The 24,107-nt window shown below is 32.5% G+C and overlaps 1 protein-coding gene and 1 long non-coding RNA gene across 6 annotated transcripts in view; one reads left to right on the top strand and one right to left on the bottom strand.

Moving 5' to 3' along the window:
- The first annotated feature begins 5,313 nt into the window (after positions 1–5,313).
- Positions 5,314–10,595, top strand: LOC114332858 (uncharacterized). The gene is made up of 2 exons (XR_003652852.2): positions 5,314–5,773; positions 7,702–10,595. It is a non-coding gene; the product is annotated as an uncharacterized LOC114332858 (long non-coding RNA).
- Positions 10,585–24,107, bottom strand: part of LOC114332855 (lipase 1-like) — a 61,768-nt gene continuing 48,245 nt past the window's right edge. For all 5 annotated transcript variants that reach the window (XM_050661973.1, XM_028282635.2, XM_028282634.2 and 2 more), the window contains 2 exons: positions 22,872–23,014; positions 10,585–10,747 (listed from right to left, as the gene is read on the bottom strand). In XM_050661973.1, the coding sequence (XP_050517930.1) occupies positions 10,592–10,747; positions 22,872–23,014 (299 nt within the window). In that variant the 3' untranslated portion in view covers positions 10,585–10,591. The remainder of the gene's footprint in view (positions 10,748–22,871; positions 23,015–24,107) is intronic.

Below are 24,107 nucleotides of genomic sequence, written 5' to 3'. Positions count from 1 at the left end.
AGGTTGAGTTTCTGGCATGGGCATCTCAGGAGTCTGCTCATCGAGGATTTCATTAGGGACTTGATCTAAAACTTGTTCTTGGTTATTAATCTCCCGTTCGACTTCGCTTTTGATAGAATTGCGTCTAGTCTCTGGGATAAGGTTGTTCCTTATGATTACCCGGTATTGATCTGATACTCTTTGCTCCGATACTTGAATATCTGGGTACGTCCTGCAAAATTCGGCATACAGCTGTTGTCGGTAGCCGATTGTTTCTTGACCGAGGTTTGTCACCTTGTAATAGAAGCGCAAAATGTTTTCATTAATGGACACAGTCCATTTCATGTGCTGCCTCGGTCGTCCCGCTTGAGCATGCACTGTTATCCTTAATGGCAATTACGGTTCATTCTCTTTAATTCTTGACTAAACTGGAAAGGTGGCGCCACTAAAGACTTTTCCAAATGCGCATGTCATCGCATCTGCAGAAACTGCAACAGCGTTGCCACATTTAGTAGATTTCTACTTTTTTGGTAGATTTTTGATATTGTTTAAAAAATTCTAGTATATAGGCAATATTTTTTAGTAAATTTTTGGTATATTTCAACATTTTGTTATGACTGAAATAAAATTTGCTTTTTATAGTATTTACCCCATTTCTAAATGAGTTTTCAGACATTTTGTTACAATTTCCCAATGTCATTACCGAAAATAAGATTCAGGACGTAGATGATGAATTTTACAGAGAAATGAAACTGGATTCTGGTGCAGTTTCAACAAACTTGCAGATTTCAAGTAGCAGTGCAAGCAGTATATCAGGTGTTATTGAAGAGTTATGTCATTCGGTGAGCCTATTAGAAGCTAACGATGGAAAACTAAAATATCTAAGCATATGTAACTTTGCAAAACAAAAAATGTTGTGTTTACGTGTTTCCAATGTAAAATGCGAAAGAATTGTGTGAAGAATTTGATCCCGACATGCAGAAATCAGTGGATGACAAAATATTATATACAAATACATATTAAATATGAAACTGATAAAAATTAATTATAGTTTTTTCCCAGTTAAAATCTAAAAAAGTTTGGTTTTTTTACAAATATTCATATTATGTTAATTTCTAGTTAGTCAGCTGTTGTTTTTATTATAAAAAGTCCTAAATTATATACAAATACGTTAATAAAGTTTTATAGTATATTTTAGTTTTTGATTTAGTAGATTTTAGCTAAACTTACAGACTTACAGTAGATTTTCTAAATAAAATGTGGCAACGCTGTGAAGAAATGTCATTTTATTTTGTCTTGTCAATGGCATCTGATGACATCGTTGTTTGTTTACATACGTGTTTGGATTTATTTTATTAAATTGTTTTTTTACTTTTTACTTTATAGATTAGCTATATATAACAAAGACTTTTGTTCTCTTACTATAAAGTAAAATATTCAGTTTGTGTGCAAAGTTTTGAATCAATGGTGTTTAAATGCTGTGTACCAAACAGGACTGAGAAGTGAGGAATATTTTTTTGGGTTACTTTGCATCCATGTATGTAATTTAAAAATTTTGTGTTAATTTCGGCGCTGCCTAATGTCAGGATTGATGTGTTTATAAACTCGGCAATGTTACAAAAAGATACTGGAAATATTTTAATTTTATTATGAGCTTTAATTTTGGTACTTTCCTGTAAATTGTGCCGTTAATTTTTTAAATAAATATTTTAATTTTTGAATTTTGTTTTTCTACCTTTCCTATTGTATGAACTATATTTATAATTGCAGTAAAAGACTCCATAATGTAATGCAAATTACAAAAAATAATCGCTAATGTAAGAAACAATTGTCGATTATTTTTATAATTTGCATTATGTTATAGAATCTTGTTTTACTACAATAATTAGCAACAAAGCTTATTTGAACGTTTAAAATTCCCGCCATTGTCCATTTAGTTCATGACTAAACCGGACAGAGGGCGCTATATACATTGCAATTTTACGTATTAAAGAGTTGCCTATCTATTCTACTTATATAGGTATACCTTATCTATGCGCTTGAGTGAGCGCCGGCTGATGATCCAGCGCAGCACCTTCGGCGGGTGGAGCTCTTGTTGTTGTGGTTGGGCTGTAGCTGATTGTATGACAGGGGCCCGCCTCCTCAACATCCTGCCACCGACGTCCCGCATGCTGTCACGTCCAGCGCCGATCCCCAGGCAGCGATCCTAAACATAAATTATTTATCTCCATTCTCATGGGTGTGCATTTTATACCTACTGCCAGCTGTCAGTTTTTGTTCCACGGCAAGTATTCCTGCTACTCTCTGGGTATTGGCGCTACGAATACCCATAAAGCATCCCCCATTCGCAGGGGGCCGCGCCTGATAGAAGAACTGACATAAAACTCCCACAGGCTGTTTAACTTTATTATTATTGTTATTATTGTAAATATATTGACGATTTATGTAATTTTAGTAAATTGGATTGTTATTGTTTTGTTTTCTTGGCTTTTTATAAGCTTTGTCGATAAAATTGTAGAATTTTTCATGACAATAAAGCATATTTCTATTCTATTCTATGTTTTAACTGAACTAATTCAGTATTGCATCCAGAAATTTATAGCATTTTTACCTTTTTTTGAATTCAATCTTCCCGCCTTTTTATGAAAACTCAATAGGTAGGTATATATTTTTTTTATAAACTAGATAAATAAATTTCCTTGCAGTTATATTATCTGAATTATATTACTAATTATATTAATATATAAAAGTATTTTATAGGAAATGGTTCTGGAGAAAACCTAAAAAATAATATTTATTCAGATCAATATTTATGGTGGCGACATCTTCTGCGTACTGCTCATACTGACTATATTCCGCATAAAACATTAAATTTAGACATATCAGTAAAAAATGGAAGAACCGTTAAATTGCGAAAGAAGAAGAATTATATAACCCTTTAGAATTAGACATTTCAATAACAAAAATAAAAACCAAAAACAATAATTTTATTGGATGGAACCAATGAACTGTCAATACGGATGGAATAGGCCATAGCCACCTTTACTTTACAAGCCATGAAGTTGAAACTTGGCAACATCTAAGCGTAGACCGGTTAATTCTGACAGTTCTCATTTATTTTTAAATGTTTTTAAATAATATTCACTGTATTTACAGAAAAACTCAAACATTTTACAATATTTCGTGCTCCAAATTATAAAGAATATTAAAAGGTATGTATTAAGATGATTTTAGTTCAATATAATATATTTTATAGTATAATATATTTTTATATAAACTTACGTGCATATAGAAATGCGTCCACTTAGAAGTGTATAAATTGGATGAACCAACCCAGTTATATATTTGTGGATATGTGGCTCATCAAATTCATAAAAGTAAAAACTATTGTGAACATTTCAAACAGCTTGTTTTCTGCAATAAAGGAGAGACAACTGGAGCAGATTACTACGATTATTTGCAGAGAGATGGTTTGTGCTTAGCAACAGACTCAGTAAAATTTATTTATTATCATCTTTGCTCAACATTCGAATTTATTATAAATAGTCCCAATCTTGAAAAATTATTTTTGCAGCACAATTGTCACCTGAAGCTGTTATCATGTTTGGTAATGAAAAGTTTACAACATGAAGGCTTTCATTTAAATTTTGAATTTGAGTGTGAATGTGGGGAAAATGCCTTCAAAGTTTATTCTGCTATTATAAAAATTATGTGTAATATTGTTTTAAATAATTATACAAAAAACAAAAATAGCAGCCATCAAAGTGATGAATTTTCAACAAAGTATAAAAAGAAAAGTAATGCTAAGGGGAATAACAAAAAAAGAAATTTATCGACTCTAAACCCCAACACTTCACATCAAACCATGTGAGAAATTGTTGTTATAGTTATTTCTAGCGATATTTGTATATAATTCAAAATAAGATATTATTTATTTAAAATAAAGTATTTTACACATATTCTTGTTATTGGTTTTTTTTTGTATAATAAATAATAATATATTAAAACCCAACTATAGACTCTGGTTTTCTTAATAACATTCTGTTTTTTTTATTATTTCGCTTATGTTGGATAATAAAAAAAGTTAGCTACTTTAAGAACTAGATTTTTGTTCTTTATCAAATCAGGGTGTTTCTAAATAAGTGCGAAAAACTTTAAAGGGAAAGGAACAAAATGCAAAATTTTGACGCTTGTCAAAATTTTCAGTGTATTTTAAATGCAATCATTTTTTTCGAATCCTGAGAAAACTAATAAGTATTTTTGAAAAATTTAAACGCTGAATGAAAGATTACTTTATTACCGAGGGCCGAAAGTCCCTTAGAATGACTGAAAAGTTGTTTTTGAATGACATATTTGAAGCTAAAAATCACACTAAATTTTCTTAATTTTTCGCCCCTGTAACTTATTAAAATAAACATAGAAGTTTTCAGTGACTTTCGGCCCTCGGTCCTAACGTAATCTTTCATTCTGCGTTTAAATTTTTGAAAAATACTCATTAGTTTTCTTAGGATTTGAAAAAAATTAATCCCATGTATATTCTTGTTATTGGTTTTTTTTTGTATAATAAACGTTACTTACAAGGAAGTACTTTTAATTTTATTTTGTACAAACTTCTAATTAATAATATTTTCTTGTTCGACTCAAAAAATACTATAAATTTTACCAGAATTTCTATTTTAAAATTGTGTTTTCAAAAGCGGTAGTCCGAAAGTCGGACTACGCACGTCATCAATTGCGATGTTGCCTTTTTCTCTTCATGGCTTGTTAAGTAAAGGTGGCTATGAATAGGCACAAAGACAACTAATGCAGCCACGATACAAGAGAGAGGTCCTAGAGAGAGACAGACAAGGTGGTGGAAGCTTTGACAGGCCGTGTAATTTGAGTTGCCTATATCAACTTAAATCGGGGAAATATAAAAGTTTAAATATAAAAGTAACATAAAAACATAATCAAGGACTTCTTCACTTTGTATAAAACAGTCACTAATTTAGTATTTAAATAGTTTTAAAATTATTTAACTCCCAAATACTTTAGGAAAGTAGGTATTTGTTTTGATAAATACAAATAACAATTCTGAAAAGTATCTAAACACCAAGTATGGCACTGTGTACTCTATTTATCCCCTAAATACAAAAAAGTGGTTAAATTTTGAAATATGTACTGCCGCATCAGCATTAGGCCTTAGCCAAGTTAAAATATAAGTTAAAATATACAACGAACTGTAAATACTGATTCAATCGGGTCCATTTATATAGGCAACTCAAATTACACGGCCTGTCAAATTCTCCACCACCTTGTCTGTCTCTCTCTAGGACCTCTCTCTTGTATGTTGGTGTCAATAGTCAATATTGCTTCACTATTTGAATGGGACATGGCCATTCCATCCGTATTGAATTGACAGTTCATTGGATGGAACAGAATTTTTTAGATGATTTTGGTATAATAATTCCAAAACAAAAATTTGATTACTAAAGCATATTGGACAATTTTTTTAAAGGAACCAATTGACTTTAAACATGGGTATAATGGTAAAATCAGGTCAGAAGCGATCATGGGCCCCATTTTTTTTCTTCTGTGATGACTGTGGGAAGGGAACCCATTTGCCAAACTACAAATGGTCATGGTCCCCCATTGACTTGTCCAGTCCAGTTGAAAAGTGCTGCAGAACTGACAAATTTGTTTGTGGTTTATCCATTTAAAAAGATTGGATCAGAATAACCCCAGATCTATAATGCCTGTACCTACAAGGAATTTCCAAACAGTAATTATTTATTAAAAAAAATTAATAACCTAGGTAAGGACTGCATTTGTTTACATCACCTATTTATAAATCGAATAATTTATTATTCGATTTATTATAGAGCTATAATATTATATATTTCAATATATTATCATCATCATCATCTTGGTGCTACAGCCCTTAGAGGGCCTCGACCTTCTCAAGCTTTCTACGCCTACGCCATTCTGTTCTGTCCCTTGCTTGCATTTTCCAGTTGCTGATTCCAATCTTCTCGGCATCTTGTGTTACCCCGTCCATCCACCTCAGCTTTGGTCTACCCCGTCTTTCAATATATTAACTCTCAGTAATTCTTCACATAAAGGTTTTCGCCAAAACGTGTATTCATTTTTAGAGGTTTTTAGAACATTTTTGACATTTAGACAAATGTCAAAAGTAATGTCAAAGTAAATTAATGTATTCTATATTTATATCTAATTCGTATACCTAATTTTTAACTTTTAAAGGGGGTGTAAAGCTAGTTTGCGTCCCCAGGATAATACTGCATGTGCACCCTGGATAATCTAAATGGACTAGCAGAAGAGGCGCCAGACAATCTTATCCAAGATCTCCTGACAGAAAGATATCACAGTTTTTTAAGTAATTAAAGATGAGACAACTACTAATAAATGGACTGTACAAGTGTGCCAATTTAGTATCGAAGGTATGAGAAGAGCAAACATTTAGTGGAGGACTGTCCGATCATATCCTACGATGGCAGTGGATTGAATATGTCAATATGCCAATACAATGTATTGTTCTTTTTATTTATGTACAAAAACTGTGATGTAGCCGTACGCTAAATAAAATAAATAGACATTTTTTGACAACAAATTCTACAGTAATTGATGGATTCAACCGTTACTTGATGGAAGTTCATTTTATCTAACAATAAAACACTGAAAACGTTTGTTTTCTATACTTCCACAAAATTTATTACAACTATGTGACTACAGCTGTTTCGGCAGAGTGCCTTTCTCAAGTGATTTAGATTACTATGGGTTTGCCTTTTTAAAGTCTCTAACTGAAGCGGTTGAGGAGTGGGGAACTGTTTGTCTCGAGTTGGTCATTAAGAATTATATCTGTATTTTGCAATTTATTAATTTCCATAGATTCTAATAAAGATAGCTGAAGGCCTTTATTTTGAATATGCAGAATTTGAAACTGTTCATTAAAAGAATGATTATGATCTAAAAGGTGAAAGGTGTGCGCATGTAGAAGTGTCTGTTTTTCTATTGTTGAAAGCCCTTTTGTGTTCTGCTATCCGTTTGTCAAAGGTTCTGCCAGTTTGACCGATGTAAGTCTTCGGACAGTCACTACAAGTGAGTTTGTAAACACCGCTGTGTAGTTGTTTTCTCTTTCAGCTTTTATTGTTCTTAATATATTTGATTAAGTTGTTAGTTCTGAAAGCTGGTGTTATTCCTTTCTTTTTATGTATCTGCACTCTGCCGAAACAGCTGTAGTCACATAGTTGTAATAAATTTTGTGGAAGTATAGATAGAAAACAAACATTTTCAGTGTTTTATTGTTAAGCACTGGTTTCCTCGAAAGCGGTGCCAACAAACTGCGACCGTAACATTGCGATGAATGACGTCATAAAAAACTGTACCATGCAAAATTTTACTCATTTTTACAACAATAGTTCTAAAATTTTTATTTGTAACTTTTATTTATTTCTTATTTATTTTATTGTAATCACTGTTTTATTTTAATCATGTGTACTTTTACTATATATTGTACTCTATTGTACTAAAATTTTGACTAGTCCGATAAGATTTATACATTTTTTTTTGTAAGAATTGTGTAAACTTTGTGGATATATAAATTCTATCTATCTATCTAGCTTATCAACGCTTCTCATTTGTTTCAAGCATGTGTCATATGTCATATAATGCATGTATAATATCAACGACTCTAGTTCAATTGAATGTCTTTTTATGTTTTAGGTAACAGACAAAATTAAAGATTACATTAACTCCACAAACTGCTCCAGAACCCCTAACTTTTGAAAAAGCATAGAAAACGATACAGTTTGAGATAATGCCCAAGGAAGACTTTCTGGAAGATGAAATACTGGTTAGATATAGTATTTTTACTACAAAAACGTTATTACGTAGGTCAAAATTTTTGACGTAAGAGAACTGTCAAAACATTAGAATGTGACTTTTCATTATTGCTATGTTTATTATAAACACGGCAATAATGAAAAGTCACATTCTAATGTTTTGACAGTTCTCTTACGTCAAAAATTTTGACCTACGTAATAACGTTTTTGTAGTAAAAATACTATATTAAGAACACCTTATAACAATGGACAACGACAGAACACCTAGTAGAACGTTTAGCAGAGCTATGGTGGGATGTAGGCCAGTAGGAAGACCATGGAAGGGGTGGATGGATGAAGTGGGAACTCATGCTAAAGAAGCATTGATGGTGGACAACTGGAGGAGAGCAGCCAGGGACCAAGATACTTTGAGGCAGATGCTGGGGGAGACCTGAATCCAATTTGTTATAAACCAAATATTTACTTTCAATTAACCCTCTAGTGCCCTACTCCACCTCAAGGTGGACCTATACAGCTATACCTATACAGCTCAAACCCAAATCTAGATTAGATTGGATAAGCATCCAGCCGTTAAAAGTTTGGCCAATCAGACAAATTTTTACTCTGTAATTATCAGTTTAGTGTGAAATTTGGTAGCGATACTAAAAAAATTTGGGCATTAGAGGGTTAACACAAATCATTCAATTATATCTATTTATTTGCCTGCCTCTTTGTATTTGTACTTTGTTTTTATAGTGGTAACCCAAAACTTAATCACGATAATATTTGCAAATGCTTAATACCACAATTATCAATACAGTGACGAGTGTGCTAATAACTGGCAAAATAACACAAAAGACATAAAACACAATACGTTGTGAAGTAAAAAGCAACGAAAATGTAGAGGTGGGAAATTATCAATAAAACATATAAATTTACATCATATTGATAGTTTTCCACCTTAAGATGCATCGGAGGAGTTTCGCTACTGCCACTGTGACAGGAGATTTTTTTTAAATTCTCCAGCCTAACTCCAATACATCTAAAGGTGGGAAACTATCAATAATTGTAATTTTATAGGGTTCTATTGATCATTTTCCATCTTTTTTGTTGTTTTGCTAGTTATTAGCGGACTCGTCTTTGTAGTCAGTTCTTCTTCTTCTTCTCCTTCGTGCGACTAGAATTATTCCTGTTTGTCTGCGCCTTATTTTGTTTTAGTTGTTGTTGACTGTATATTGTCTTTCCACGTTTTTGACAGCCTTCCAAAGGGTCTTTTGCTATAACGGCTTGTTGTTTTTACAGATGTTTGCCAATCTATCTGGTTCCATTTGGTTTACATATGTTCGTTCCTGTTTTTTTCTTGTTTTTATCCACCTGTTAATATTTTTGAATTTGGAATTGTTCGCATATACTTCTGTTGCTTTGCCTGTCTCTTAACGATATGCTCGTTATTGATTTTAATACTTTCATTTCGATATTGTTGATTTGTTGTTTTATCGGTTCTTGTCTATGCTGCATATGTTAAGATTGGTCTTACTGTTGTCTTGTATACTTTTATTTTGCTTTCTATGGTCAGATATTTGTTTCTCCATATGGTTTCTCGTAGGCAACCACTTACTCTTGCTGCTTTTGCTGCTTGCCTTGTGGTCTCTGTTCTTATATCCCTGTCACTAGTGATCTCTACTCCTAGGTAATTGAATTTCATTACTTGTTCTACAATTTTACCGTATATTTCCTGCACAGCTCTTTACTGATCCCTATAGGTACATTTAGTTTTTGCCACTGATATTTTCATATTGTTTTTTTTGCTGTATTATTGAAGTTATTGAGCTGCCGTTGTAGGTCATCCTCGTTATCAGTAATTAGTACTGCATCATGTGCATAGCATAATATCGTGATTTTATGCGCTCCCATGTGGTGTCTATGTCGTTTTCTTACTTCGTGTATTATTTGATTCATCACCATATTGAATAACAATGGTCTGAGCGAGTCTCCTTGGCGGATTCCTCCTTTTAGTTCTATGCATTCTGTTTATCCTGTTGACATTATAACTCTGGTCTTGTTGTTCTTGTTGTTTAATTAATTATCCTTATTATCTGATGGTCTATTTGTTCAGCTTGTAATAAATTTAAGATGTCATTTCGCCTCACCCTGTCACAAACACTTTTTAGATCTACAAAGCACATGTATGCTGGTTTTCCATATTCAATAGACTTTTCTATTATTTGTCTGATAATAAAAATTGCATCTGTTGTGCTATGTAGTCAGTTCAAAATTTATTATTATTTCAAAAAACTATCTTAATTTGAATGATAAACATGTTCCTTTGTACCTTTTTGAATGTTTACTCATTAATATTGTATAAATCCCAAATTTTCTAGAGTTTCTTGGACCGGCATTACTATGCATGTCCTAGAAATCTTTGTGCTGCTGAAAGACCTTATGTTGCATTATTTTAAAATTGTTCTATCTTAAAAATGTAAATTTAACAATTCTTCTGTTTTGTTTTAGGTTATGTAGCAAGTAGGTACTTAAGTGGTCACTAATGATGATCTGATAGGACCGAAAACTTTTTGAACAATAGTAATCCGTTTGGATTTGTTATTTTTGATTTTTTTAACAAATGTAGGTATCAATTAATTTGGATTTTTTTTTACTTCCTTGTAAAAGTTTTTTAAACATAGTTTCTTTTATCCTTGTAAAAGTTTTTTAAACATAGTTTCTTTTATTCGAAACCTTCAGGTATTAAATTAATGGAACCATACTACTTTTAAATAAAAACTCGTTTTATGTTAACTTCTGTAATTATTTAAAATTGTTAACACTTTATCATGTAATAACGGTGTTATGTTATTGGACCAGAGGAAATCTAAATGATTGAACCTATCATCTGCAACTTTATAAAGTTCAATCAGATTTGGTAACTTCTTAGCGATGTATTTGATGTCCTAAAACAATATAAAAAAAAGTGAAAAAAAATATCAAGAATATCTGCTGTAAGAATAATAAATGCTTTAAAAACCATTTCAGAGATAATCACAATCCATGGATTCGAATAGATTAGAATGATGTCTTTAATGCATTTTTTATGTCACAATTGTAGCTTTTGTAGTTCCAAATTTTATACGTCAATGTAGGGTTAAGGATGCTATTATGAGACCCGTTCCTAATATGAGACCCCTGTATCTAGAGTCTTGTTTGTAAGTGCTGCAGCCTGGTGAGTGGGGTAAAAACTTAGCTCTGGTAGTAGTAGAGGATCCGATATAATGTCGATTTGCACCGATGTGTTTAATGGATAAAAATTATTGGATATATAATTTAGCATGATAACAATTACACAAAACAAGGGTTGCCCGATCTAATCTTGTTCTAACTATAATTAATTAATAATAATTAAAATATGACATTTTTTTATGAATTAAAAAAAATTCGACCCAGGAAGATATTATATAGTATTTTTTGGATCATTCTAAACAAAAAAGTTCTTTTGTATTTTTTCTCTGAAGTTGATCGTTTTTGAGTTATAAACAATTTAAACCTGAAAAAAGAACGAAAGATGACAATTTTCAAGGCTCAAAAACACAAGTAAAAAATATCATTTTTGTAATCATCAAGTACATAAATTCAAGTTCAAACCTTTTTCTATCAGGTCTCGATAAGAATTTTAGCCATGTTTTATTCTAAAACATATTTTTTTAATTGTTAATAAGGAAGGTTTCTTATGGGGAGCCGGGCATTAACAACGAAAAAACAATATTTCAGAATGAAACAAGTCCAAAATACTTATCAAAGTTTTACTTTTTCAGTTTTAAATTGTTTATAACTAGAAAACGATCAACTTTAGAGAAAAATGATAAAATACCTTTTTTGATTAGAATGACTTAAAAAATATGAAATAATATCTGCCCGGGTCAAATTTTTTTTAATTTATAAAAAACATGTCATTTTTTAATTATTAATTAATTATAGTTAGAACGAGATTAGATAGGGCAACCCTTGTTTTTTGTAATTTTTATCATGCTAAATTACATATCCAATATAGTCCAGGGCGGATCTGTTTTGAGATGGACGTTGAGAGGTGACTCACATTTTTTTGCAGAAATTGCTTGAAAATAAATCAAATAATAATATTTGAGTTATCCTCCTCTCAAAAAGGTCCGGAACATTGTTTAAATAATCAAAATGTCAAGAATTGAAGGAAAAATTCGATTTTTTTCTTCGTTTTTTGATTATAACTTTAAAAGTATTCATTTCCGAGAAAAGTTGTACTGACATAAAAGTTGCATAATTCAATTTACTACAATATAGAATTGCTTAAAAATTTAAAAAATAGTCACCCTAGTTGCAAAATAGCAATAATTGCGAAAAAACCATACAAAAACAAGTATTCGCATTTTACGTTTTTCAACCATTTATGCTACACTTAGGACCTTCATATTTCACCCAGAAAAACTTTATGATACATTAAAACAATACTGTAAATTTCATTAAGAGCCGTTTAATAGATTTTGCAAAATAAATTTTGCAATACAGCTTTCGCAAAAAAAATTCATTTTTTCAAAATGTTACAGGACTGAAAATAAAGCAGATAGCAAGTTGAATTTTTTTGTGCTTATAGAAGTGTACTGTACCTTTCATTTGCAATTTTCAAAATTAAAATCGATTAATTACCACGGCGTCAGAAAATTTTTGAAATAAACAATAATTTTTGGTGCTACGCGCAGGACAGCGGTGTTCGATTCACACAGGTTGATTTCCACCAAAATTTCTTCCAATCTTTATCTAATATATTATTTTCTTACTCTATATTTTGTTGTATTTTAATTTTTTAATTCCACAAAAATCAAACTAATTTTCTTATTGTTTGTGAAATATTGTTTAAACAATTGCATATGTTTAAAGATAATAAACTTTTATTATTTAAGTTAAAATATATGAACAAAGAAAGTTTTTGCTAATAAAAGTGCTATTTCAAAGGATAAAGTATGTGTTTTTATTCTGCAATAAACAAATTTATTTATTTATATTGAAATGTCATAAAAATTAAAATGTATCAATCATTAACAAAGGTCATTGGAATGCCCAATCAGAGCAACCTATCCGGTGTGCTGGGAGTAGCACCAATAATTAATGTTTATTTAAAAAAATTCCTGACGCCGTGGTGTTAAGCGATTTTAATTTTGCAAAATTGCAAATGAAAGGTACAGTACACTTCTATATGCAAAAAAATTTTCAACTTGCTATCTGCTTTATTTTCAGTCCTGTAACATTTTGAAAAAATGAATTTTTTTTACGAAAGCTGGATTGCAAAATTTATTTTGCAAAATCTGTTTAACCGATCTTAATGAAATTTACAGTATTGTTTTACTGTATCATAAAATTTTTCAGGGTGAAATATGAAGGTCCTAAGTGTAGCATAAATGGTTGAAAAACGTAAAATGCGAATACTTGTTTTTGTATGTTTTTTTCACAATTATTGCTATTTTGCAACAAGGGTGACTATTTCTTAAATTTTTAACCAATTCTATATTGTAGGAAATTTAATTACGCAACTTTTATATCAGTACAACTTTTCTCGGAAATGGATACTTTTAAAGTTATAATCAAAAAACCAAGAAAAAAATAGAATTTTTCCTTAATTTTTTGACATTTTGATTATTTAAACAATGTTCCGGACCTTTTTGAGAGGGAGGATAACTCAAATATTATTTACTGCCTTGAACCCTTTTTTATCTTTTTCATTTTTACTCAATTTGTGAGTATTTAGAAACTGTCTTTCGGTCCTTTTCCTAGACGAAGAGAAGGTAAAAGCGTGGCCTAAGTGTCCTCTATTTGCTTTCTCCTATTTCGTCGTCTCTATGTGATTATATATTGTAAAATCCGGAGATATGGGATGCAGCCAGAAAGCAGTTTATTAACGAAAAGTCTTGGATTTAAAATATTGTTTATTATATTTTTATTTCAATTATTCTAATTGTTTAAAAAGTAGTAAACTTTGTATCTAGGGCTTTTCGTTTTCCTCGTAATACGAGAGATATCGCTGTATTGCGTCTCAAAAGGCGGGTTCATCGCATCGCGATGGTTTGCCTTAAAAGAGGCAGAATGTTTGTATTCCCTTCAGAGTTGTGACTGCATAATCTTCACTGATGATGCATAAGGATGCTGAAATAGTTGCTATATGGAGATGGTAGTCCAACTCTGAATCGAATATAAACAAAACCTGCCTTGAACCCTTTTTTATCTTTTTCAAATATTATTATTTGATTCATTTTCAAGCAATTTCTGCAAAAAAATTTGAGTCACCTCTCAACGTCCAAATGTACTAATATTTTTACAGATGCGCCCTGGTCTAATAATTTTTATCCATTAAACAGATCGGTGCAAATCGACATTATATCGTATCTTAGACTATAGTTTTTCGAGTAGGCTGTGAAAAAATCGAGTGTCTGTGATTTAGTATTACCAGTCAGTGAAGTTTTTAAGTTTTTTCCGAGTGAAAAGTTTTTTAATCGGTGTAGCTCAAACTGAATTTTTATTTTTAAGGTGAGAGAAAAAAATCACCTTAGTAATTAGTTGATTGCTACTTAAATTGGTTACAGAAATACGCAATTATAGTGGCGTAAAAACTAATCCTAAACTCAAAATACGGACTAAAAAGTTCACACGTGGTTGCTCCTAATATGAGACCCTCAAGTGTGCCTAATATGAGATAGGGTACTGTAATGTTATGAGTATAGCATCATGTCTTTTTACTATTTTATTGGGAAATAAGCCACAATTTAAGTTAAAAATCAAATTTGTTGACGTTATTATACTTCCAATTTTATTTTTAACCTAAATTGTGGCTTATTTCCCAGTAAAGTAGTAAATTGCATAATATGCCACAAAGAAACAGCTTCAGAACAATAGAATCATGTTTACAGCACGTAATACAGTTCATATCCAGAACAATGTGTTAAAATAATTTGTATCACCTTTTTAACCTGTATAACGTGGTGTCTCATATTAGGATACCACATAGTCTCATATTAAGACACCTTTTTTTAAGTTGGGAATTTTGACATTTTTAAAAAATTAACTTATTGTTAAAAAAATGTTAGTTTAAAATTAATTTTGAACCTGTTCCAATATAATAGCATAATTATCTGACGTGTATCTAATTTAAGCAGAGACGTGCGGTCCATGGAAGCGGGGGAAGCGCCGCTTCCCTATTATATACTTCGATATACCAAAATACATTATTAACTAATATTTAATTATCAAAAATTATCCCCAATCCCAGTAATCTACATATTATTATCTAGGCAATAGGCATTGAAAAATATTAAAAATTAATCGCATAGGAAGGAACTCAATATGCACTATGCACACAATTCAACTACTCGGTCCACCCCTGACAGAAGCTCATCTCAAAATCGCCGCTTGTCATGCAGTTGTCCCGTATAAAAATTGGTCAATGTTCAATGACGGCACCCACTAGTCGCGCGAATTTTGGTACCCTGCAGAAGCGATCGTTCGATCGCCTTCCAAGAGTGGGATGCTCTGACTGTTACTGCTTCTAAGGGGTGCTTAGGTACATACATTCGCTTAAAGAATATTTCGATTTAAATTTTTTGCAGAGATTTTTCCTTTTACTGATCTTTTATTTGACATTTTACAGATGAAGTCAATTGACATTGCATTTTGTATAAGACAAATTGATGACTTTATTAATACGATAATTAAAAAACGAGAGCAGTTTAAAAATATTTGGGATAAAACTGAAAATATGGGGTTTGAACATGAAAGAAAAAGAATGAAGATTGATAATGTCGACAACAGAGAGACCTTTTGATAACGTTCTACAAAAAATGAATTTTTTGCTTTCAAAATTTTAACGAATTAAAATTTATAGAATTATATAATATATTCTTATTTAATATTTCTAATTATAATTCATAAAAATTTCCCACAGAGGAATTTATTTCACTACTATTAAATAATGAAAATATTTTGATATGCCATCAGCTTTGCATTATAAGTTAAGTATTGTTTATGAAACAACTCACATTAGTGATAAAGATATACTCAGAAATCTGGGCATTTCTTATAACTACTGGTTTAAAAAGTCCCTGTGTGAAGTGTCCAAGTTGTGTGAATTACTACAAAACTATCCCAGTCACAAGTGCATTAGTTAAACGAAGTTTTTCAGTATTAAAATGCATTAAAAGTTTTACAAGAAATTCAACAAGCGAAGACAGACTTTACAAGTCCGAATTCAAAAGACCGAATTCAACATTTATCAGAAGTTGATAGGAGAACAGAGCTCAAGTATAAATAAGTGTCATATTGTTGAAAGTTGTGTGTTGTGGAAAATGCCTCGGAATTAAAAAAACATTTAAATAGATCTCTTCTTTAGGAAACGAAGCCCGGAGCGAGGCCCGAGCAAGCAATACAGATCAATGATAGGTCACTATAGTCACTAGAAATAGCGGCAATAGAGTGCCTCACGCATTGATCGGGGTAGGATTTAGTGTGTGACTCCTTGTACCCAAGACGTCTCACATAAGCACTTTGCTGATAGAGAGCCCCTATAGCGCATCAGAGTGTTATCAGGTGGGAAGTGGCTCGACCCTCGACCCTTAAGAAAGGATATAAAATTCCTTATTGAATCGCTTCTGAATTTAAGACTTCTTGAATCCATAAACTTTACGATTACCAAGAGTTTAAAAAAAAGAGTCTCATATTTGGATCCATTACCCTACAGAAACAGATTAACAAAGATAAAAATTAACAATAAAACAATATATTAATCCGAAAGTCAAGACCGTTCACAGGGATTTCTTCTTCTCCTTCATATACCATGTCCTTTCATAAAGTTGGTTACCATCATAGCTTTCCTAATTTTATTCACTGCCACCCTAAATAGCATGCTTGTATCAACCTCATACCAATCTCGCAAGTTCTTCAAACATGAGGTTCTTCTTCGTCCTGGGCTACGTTTGCCTGCTATTTTCCTTTGCATAATATTTTGTAGCAACCTATATTTGGGACCTCTCATTACATGTCCGAAATACTCTAGCTTTCTCTTCTTGATGCTTTTTATAATCTCAGTAGTTTTGCTGGGAAGTTCTAGTATTGTGGAGTTTGGAATAGTTTTCCACCTATTAAGAAACTTCTAAAATTCTTCTGTAGCACCACATTTCGAAAGCCTCAAGGCAGTTTAGATCGATTTTATCCACAGTCCAGGACTCGACACCATAAAGTAAGACCGAGAACACGTAGCAGTGAAGTAGGCGGATCCTCAATGCCAATTTTAGGTCTCTGTTAGGTACATAACACCTTGGACATCCTTATAAAAGCGGCTCTGGCTTGTACTCGTCGGTTCCCTGCGAAAAGTCACTAACTGACATTTTACTGTTTTCGAGATATATTAATTTGAAGTAATAATTTAAATTTATAAATAAACCGTTGACAAAATATTTTCCATGTTTATTGTTTCTAGTGAAGCTGCAATAAGTGAATAATGAGTGTTATGTATAATCCGAGAGTAGTTAGTAATACGTCTGATTTTTGGCAAAAAAGCAGTTAGTGATTTTTTCCAAATACTAAATAGAGCTCACATGCTAGTAATGATTTATTAAAAATTAAGACAATATTATTATTATATTTAGTATAGTTATAACAAGTTAAAATAAGTTGTTATTCTGATAAGGCTTCTTCAGCATCGTCTTCTTCATCAATGCCTGGTTCCTGTGTTAAATCCGGTGCATTCACTGTTGGTAAGGAAGCATACCAGGCATGAAGTTCCTGAGGTATTACTTCTTTCTTGCAAAGTTGTAACAAATCCTTTTTTTTTAATGACCTGATCGGAATAGGGTGCTGATATGCTTTCTTAATTTCGGTAACATGGGGTTGATGAACTTTTCCACTTACATTGAGTTTGACCTAAGGTCCAGTGTACCCATATCTAAACTTTATAACTCGTGTACAAGCTTTTTCAAAACGTAATTTGAAGCCATTTAACTGTGTCCCAATTTTCATCTTTTAAACGATTTTTTATTAAGAGTTTAGCAAGATCTTTCAAATCCAACATATCGAAAAAATGAAGCTGTTTGATTTGATACGGATTGGCGGAGTTTCTCTTTCATTTGGATCTAGCTCTTTTCATGATATTAATCCAATCCATAACAGAAGTTACAGTGGTGTGCTTTGTTCTGACTCGATGGCGCTGTGCATACTGTCCACCTCCATAAAGAAATGTCCAGATTCCAAAAATTTATGCTCAATGACATCCAGGTGGGAATTTTGTGACACAAAGAGAACAAGTGCTGCTATGTGCTGATTCCTATTCTGACCTCCGCATGTGTCAGAAAACAACGAAATTTCTTTAATACTATTAGGAAGACCAATAATCCACTGCATTAAGGCGGTGCCAATTTCATTAGTACCCCTTTTGCCATTTACTTCAGACCATACCATACAGTGTGCTTCATTTGGAGGTGTAGCTTCATAAATGCATAAATTGTAAATACACAGTTAACGGCTGTAATATAATAAAATACATTTCCTGAGGGTATCTGAAGAACAGCTTGCATATCAAATGTTGCTGACATAAATGTAGCATCTTCTTGTGACCTAATTTTGTCATTGGTTTTTGCCTCATAGGCTGCTTCTTTTCGTTGAATATGCTCATTAAAGTTCTGTTTCAGCTCTTCTGTTTGTTCTCCTGCTAATTTTGCCTCAGAAACTTTATTACACAAAGGGCACTAGTCTTTCTTTGGTACAAAAAATGACAAATTGTACGATTCACAAAAAACTTTTCGGTATACTGAATGACCTACTGGAACTTTGTTTTTTTTTTTCTTCACATAATATAGTATAAAGTGAGTACATTTTGCGAATAGATAACTTGGAGTCCAAGTAGTGTCTCTTTGTACTTTTTCTACAGTAGTGCGACTCTATTGAAGGAAACATATTAATATGTTCTTTGACAAAGTCAATATCAGCGACTTTGTTTTATTTTTTGGAGAGCGTTTACCACGCTTGTCTTCGTTCACAAAAACTCCATTTTTACAACCTTCAAACGCTTTATTAATGGGCCCATTGCTAATGTTCAACGTCTTTTGGAAAAAGTTTTGACACACTCTTAATTTTTTATTATTCTTTACAAAAAAGTATGATCTGCTACATTTGCGTTTTTAGGAGTATTTACTATAGGCCTCACAGGTAATTTTCACTCAACTAATTTTAAAATAAAGTCTTTCTGACGATTATAATCAGCAAGAGCCCAGAAAGATTCACAAATATGTAATCTCTCCGCCTCATCAAATTTTTCCTGACATTTAAATTTACATAATGCACATTTTACTGATTTTGGAGCTTTTGCTGATTTTAATACATTTTTTTTAGTTCTGTATGATAAACAAGTAAATTTTTTTTTCGACGTTACGAGACCATTCGGATGAATTTGATTTACGCCAACGAGAATGTTTAGGTGACGATGTCGTTGGTTGTTGCAATGGATGATGTCCGCCATTTTCAATGTTGTTTTCATACTCTGCAATCTTGGTATTATCTTTTGGAGAGTGTACTTATAACTACAACTAACAGAGATCGATGTTGTGGTGTTGTGCTGTTAATAATGTCAATATCAATTTTTTTAAGTTTGTTTATTGATAATTTATATGAGCTTTGTAACTGACACATATATTACACTTCGCAATCCTGTTTTCAATGTCAGCTATGGTTATAAAGTTCCAAACTGGGTTACTTTTTTGTCTTTTGTATCTGGATTGATACACCTTCTAGTGCAGTGCAGTAAACCGCAACGTGCCGCAACACTGTGTCAGAATTGGAACAGTTTGGAACTGAAGTAGTTTTTTTGAAACAGATAATTTTTGGAACTGAAACAGATTGTAACAGTTATTGAAAAACCCCTGTTCCAACCATCCCTAGCTAGGTAATCTCGTTTTGTCGAGAACACTATTGTGGCAAAAGTCACTAACTGCCATTACTGATTTTTTAACATACAATATTCCCTATATTATAACACATTGATCTTATTGGAAAAAGTCGTTAACTCCGTTAGTGAATTTTACCAGTTTTATATTTTTGTTACATGTCATACAATGATTTATACCAATTCTAAATTACCATGTTCCATTCAGTTTTGCAGTTAGTGACTTCTACAGATGAACAAACTGCCCACAGTAGACCACTAGATGTAGTTAAGTAAATTTCACACAAAATGTCAGTTAGTGACTTTTCGCAGGGAACCGACGTCTGTCCTAAATATAATTTCACTGTAACTCTCTGCGTTACAATTTAATTGATATCCAAGGTAAACAATTTGATCAACTTGCTCAAGTTTGGTATAATAATAATAATATCGTATGATTCGTATGGCATTTTTGCCGGGGAGATCCTTTCGGATAGTTCCAGCGCCAATTACATCTTTAACCCTGTTTCAAGTAACTAGTGTCGATGTACACTAGCCCAGGGGGACCGACGGCTTAACGTACTCTCCGAGGCACGGTGAGACGGCTCGTGTCATTATTGGAAATGAAAATGGTTTGTCTTTGGCAGGGATCGAACCCACGTCTACTGGCGTATGAGGCCAGCGTTTATGCCGTTACCCACGGCCGCTCAAGTTTGGTATTATTTACATTTATAGAAGGTTTTATATTCTGTTCGGTATATATTTTTGAGTAGAATCTAGTTGTACTGTGTCATCCGCATATCGCAAATTATTGATGACTTCACCGTTCACAATTATTGCTTCTTGTTTTTTTAGAAATTGCATGTCTGAAAATTGTTTCGGATTAAACGTTGAAAAGCAGGGGCGACAAAAGGCATCCATCCCGTACTCCTATTTTAATATTAAGAACCTGTGATTGCAAGCCGTCTACTAAAACTGATCTTGTTTGATTCCAATACAAATTCGAAAACTTCTATTAACTCTCTCACTTCAAACCTGACCCCCCTGGAGGGAGTGTAGTGGTCGACGTGATGTCGTATATTGTCCGTCTCCAAAGATCTCTGTCTCTGGTCATTTCTTTTAACTCATGCATAGGTCTTTTGCATATTCCTGTAATCTGATCGATCCATCTAGTTGGGGATCTACCTAGTAATCTTGGGTTTTCCGCCTTTCCTTGTATAATGAGTCTTTCCATGTTTTCTGTGTTTGCTCTCATAACATGTCCAAAGTATTTTAATTGTTGGAAATGGACTTTGCTGGAGAGTCGTTGGCTAACTTTTAGCTCTCTTAAAATTGAATTATTTGTTCTATGGTCGGTCCAAGAAATTCGTAGCATTCGTCTCCAACAGAACATTTCAGTGGCGTCTATCTTTCTTCTTTCCGAATTTTTCAGGGTCCAAGATTCACATCCGTAGGTCAGTATTGGGAATATTAAGCAGTTGACCAACCTCATCTTTAACGCTCTTGAAATTTGACAGTCCATATTGTGGTCATTTTTGCTGTGGCGACTTTTGCTAGATCACATCTACGTTTTATTTCTTCCTGTAGTGACCCTGTGTTTGTGATTAATGATCCCAGATATAAGTATGAGCTCACAACCTCAAACCGATCAATTGTGGTTATGTGTGGATGATTGTTATGTAGTCTATCCACTATCATGATCTTTGTTTTTGATATGTTTAATCGCAGACCAAATATTTGACTTTCGTTTTCAATAATTAGTCTTATAAGATCAATCAGCTCTGCTTGACTATTTGCAAGAAGGGCTGTGTCATCTCGTCATCTGCGAAACGTAGGTTGTTTATTTTATGACCATTTATTGAGATGCCTTTTTCTCATCCTTCAAGTGCTCTTCTCATAATATGCTCTCCATATATATTGAATAATTGTGGAGATAGTATACATCCCTGTCTAACACCCCGTCCTGGATGAAATTCGTTTGAAAGTGTGTCAAGCACTTCAACTGATCGAGTAGTGTGTTCGTATAGTTCAGTTATAAGCGAAATAAGGTGTTGGGGTACGGCTACTTCTTTTAGTATTCGCCGTAAGTGTCTCCACTTGACCCTGTCGAACGCCTTACGATAATCTATAAAGCATATGTACAGTGGAATATTGAATCCCCTAAATTTTTCGATTATCTGTCTTATATTCAACAGTTGTTCTCGAGTACCTCTACCTTTGGTAAATCCAGTTTGCTCTTGTGGAATTTCTCTTTGAAGGAATGTTTTTATTCTCTCATTGATTATATGTAGCATTATTTTACTGGCATGTGATATAAGAGAAATAGTTCTATAATTGTCGCATTTTATGGAAGCTGCCTTTTTTATGAATTGTCGTTATTGTAGATTTTGTCCAGTCTTCAGGCCATTGTTTAGAATGCCATATTTGGTTACAGAGTAGATGAAGTAATTTTACGCCAGTTTCTTCTGTGGCTTTGAGCATTTCTGCTGTTATCATATCTGGACCTGGTGTTTTATTATATTTAAGCTTCTATTAACATTGAGTCCTAAACACGATCAAATGCCCTTTGGAAGCCAATAAAACATCAGTATATGTCTACAGATATATTACGACATCTTTGAGCAAGTAAATTCATCTCAAACAATGCCTCTCTCGTTCCAAACCCGTTGCAGAAACCAAACTGTGTGTCACTTACGTATTCCTCGCATTTATTATAGATACGGCCATGTATTACGGTTAAACCAGAACAACCCCAAAATAACCATTATACAAGTTTATACACCAACTGCGGACAAACCAGAAAGCGATATTGAAATTGTCTACAAAGCTATAGACAATATTTTAAAATCAAGTCAAACGCAGGAGGTTACAATTATTATAATGGGAGATTTTTAACGCAAAAGTTGGGGAAGAAAGTTAGACGACTGTAGAGGAGGGTACTGTCTGGAAAACAGAAATGAAAGGGGTGATAGGCTTATGGATTTACTATAGCGAATACAATGCTTAAATTGCCAAAGAGAAGACTATACACGTGGAAGTCACCAGCAGATCAAGAAGAGAGAATTGTAAGAAACACCAAATAGGCTATGTATTATTTAAACAAAGACCAATTTACATATTGATTGTAATAATTGATATTATGATTTACTTACTTTATGATTAACAAGTGCATCACTTAAACCATATATTAATACTGTTGGACATGTTATCTTTGACCAGTCATATTTTGGAGCAACTGTCGAATTATATTTTTGTAAATTCATTTCTGGACCCCAATCGTATTTTTCAAATGTTCCTAAAAAAATTAAATTCATAAATTTAAATTATTTTTTTGTTGCTGCTATTGCTGAGTCTACCTATTAGTTCATATACAGGGTAGGGAGAAAGTATGGGAACACGGTAATTTCTCAGAAACCGCTCGAACGATTTTTATAAATTTTGGTGGGTAGGGGTGTCCTAATGTGGCCGATATTTTAGTGGTAATTACATTGTTGTCAACTCTTCCATTTTTCTGGAAATCTAATGAACTTTCTTATTTTAAATGGAACACTGTATATTTTTTGCGTTTTGAAGTCCTTAAGAAATACTGATTATTTTTCATGTTATGTTCCCTATATCTAAATGCCATAATTTCGGAGTTATTGCTACATTTCTTAAAAAAATTTTTAACAATTTATAAAAATCAATTTTTTCGGCCCAAGTAGACATTATTTTAGGTTCTTTGGATCATTGAGAACAAAAAAGGTATTTTGTAATTTTTCTCAAAAGTTAATCATTTCCGAGTTATAAATTTAAAACTGAAAAAAATCGAAAAATAACGATTTTCAAGATTCAAAGACACAAGTAAAAAAATCATTTTTAAAATTACGAAGTACCTAAATTTATGCTTAAGAGGAAACAGTAGCGATCTACAGGTAGCGAAAACACGTTCCAAGATTGCGGCTATAATTTTGAATATTTTTTCGAGATATTTGGCACACGTATTCGTAATATAATAAAGAATGGCGGTACAGAGCCCAATTTGAAAAATATATTAATATGTGGAAATTACTCTGTAATTAAATACAATATTAAAAAAACGAGCCTGTACCGCCATTAAGAAGACCAAAAAATACACTTTCGATCTTCAAATAAACTTTTTTATCCGATGCCTAGATTTTGTGTCATTTTGGAACTACTAAATTTTTTTATTTCATTAGTAGTTCCAAAATGACACAAAATCTAGGCATCGGATAAAAAAGTGTATTTAAAGAAAGTGTATTTTTTTGTTCTTCTTAATGGCGGTACAGGCTCGTTTTTTAATATTGTATTTAATTACAGAGTGATTTCCACATATTAATATATTTTTCAAATTGGGCTCTGTACCGCCATTTTTTATTATATTACGA

Source organism: Diabrotica virgifera, chromosome 9, assembly GCF_917563875.1.
Source record: "Diabrotica virgifera virgifera chromosome 9, PGI_DIABVI_V3a".
In the NCBI taxonomy this organism is placed as follows: domain Eukaryota; kingdom Metazoa; phylum Arthropoda; class Insecta; order Coleoptera; family Chrysomelidae; genus Diabrotica; species Diabrotica virgifera.
The sequence above is the reverse complement of the archived record's forward strand: the minus strand, read 5'-3'. Positions and strand labels throughout refer to the sequence as shown.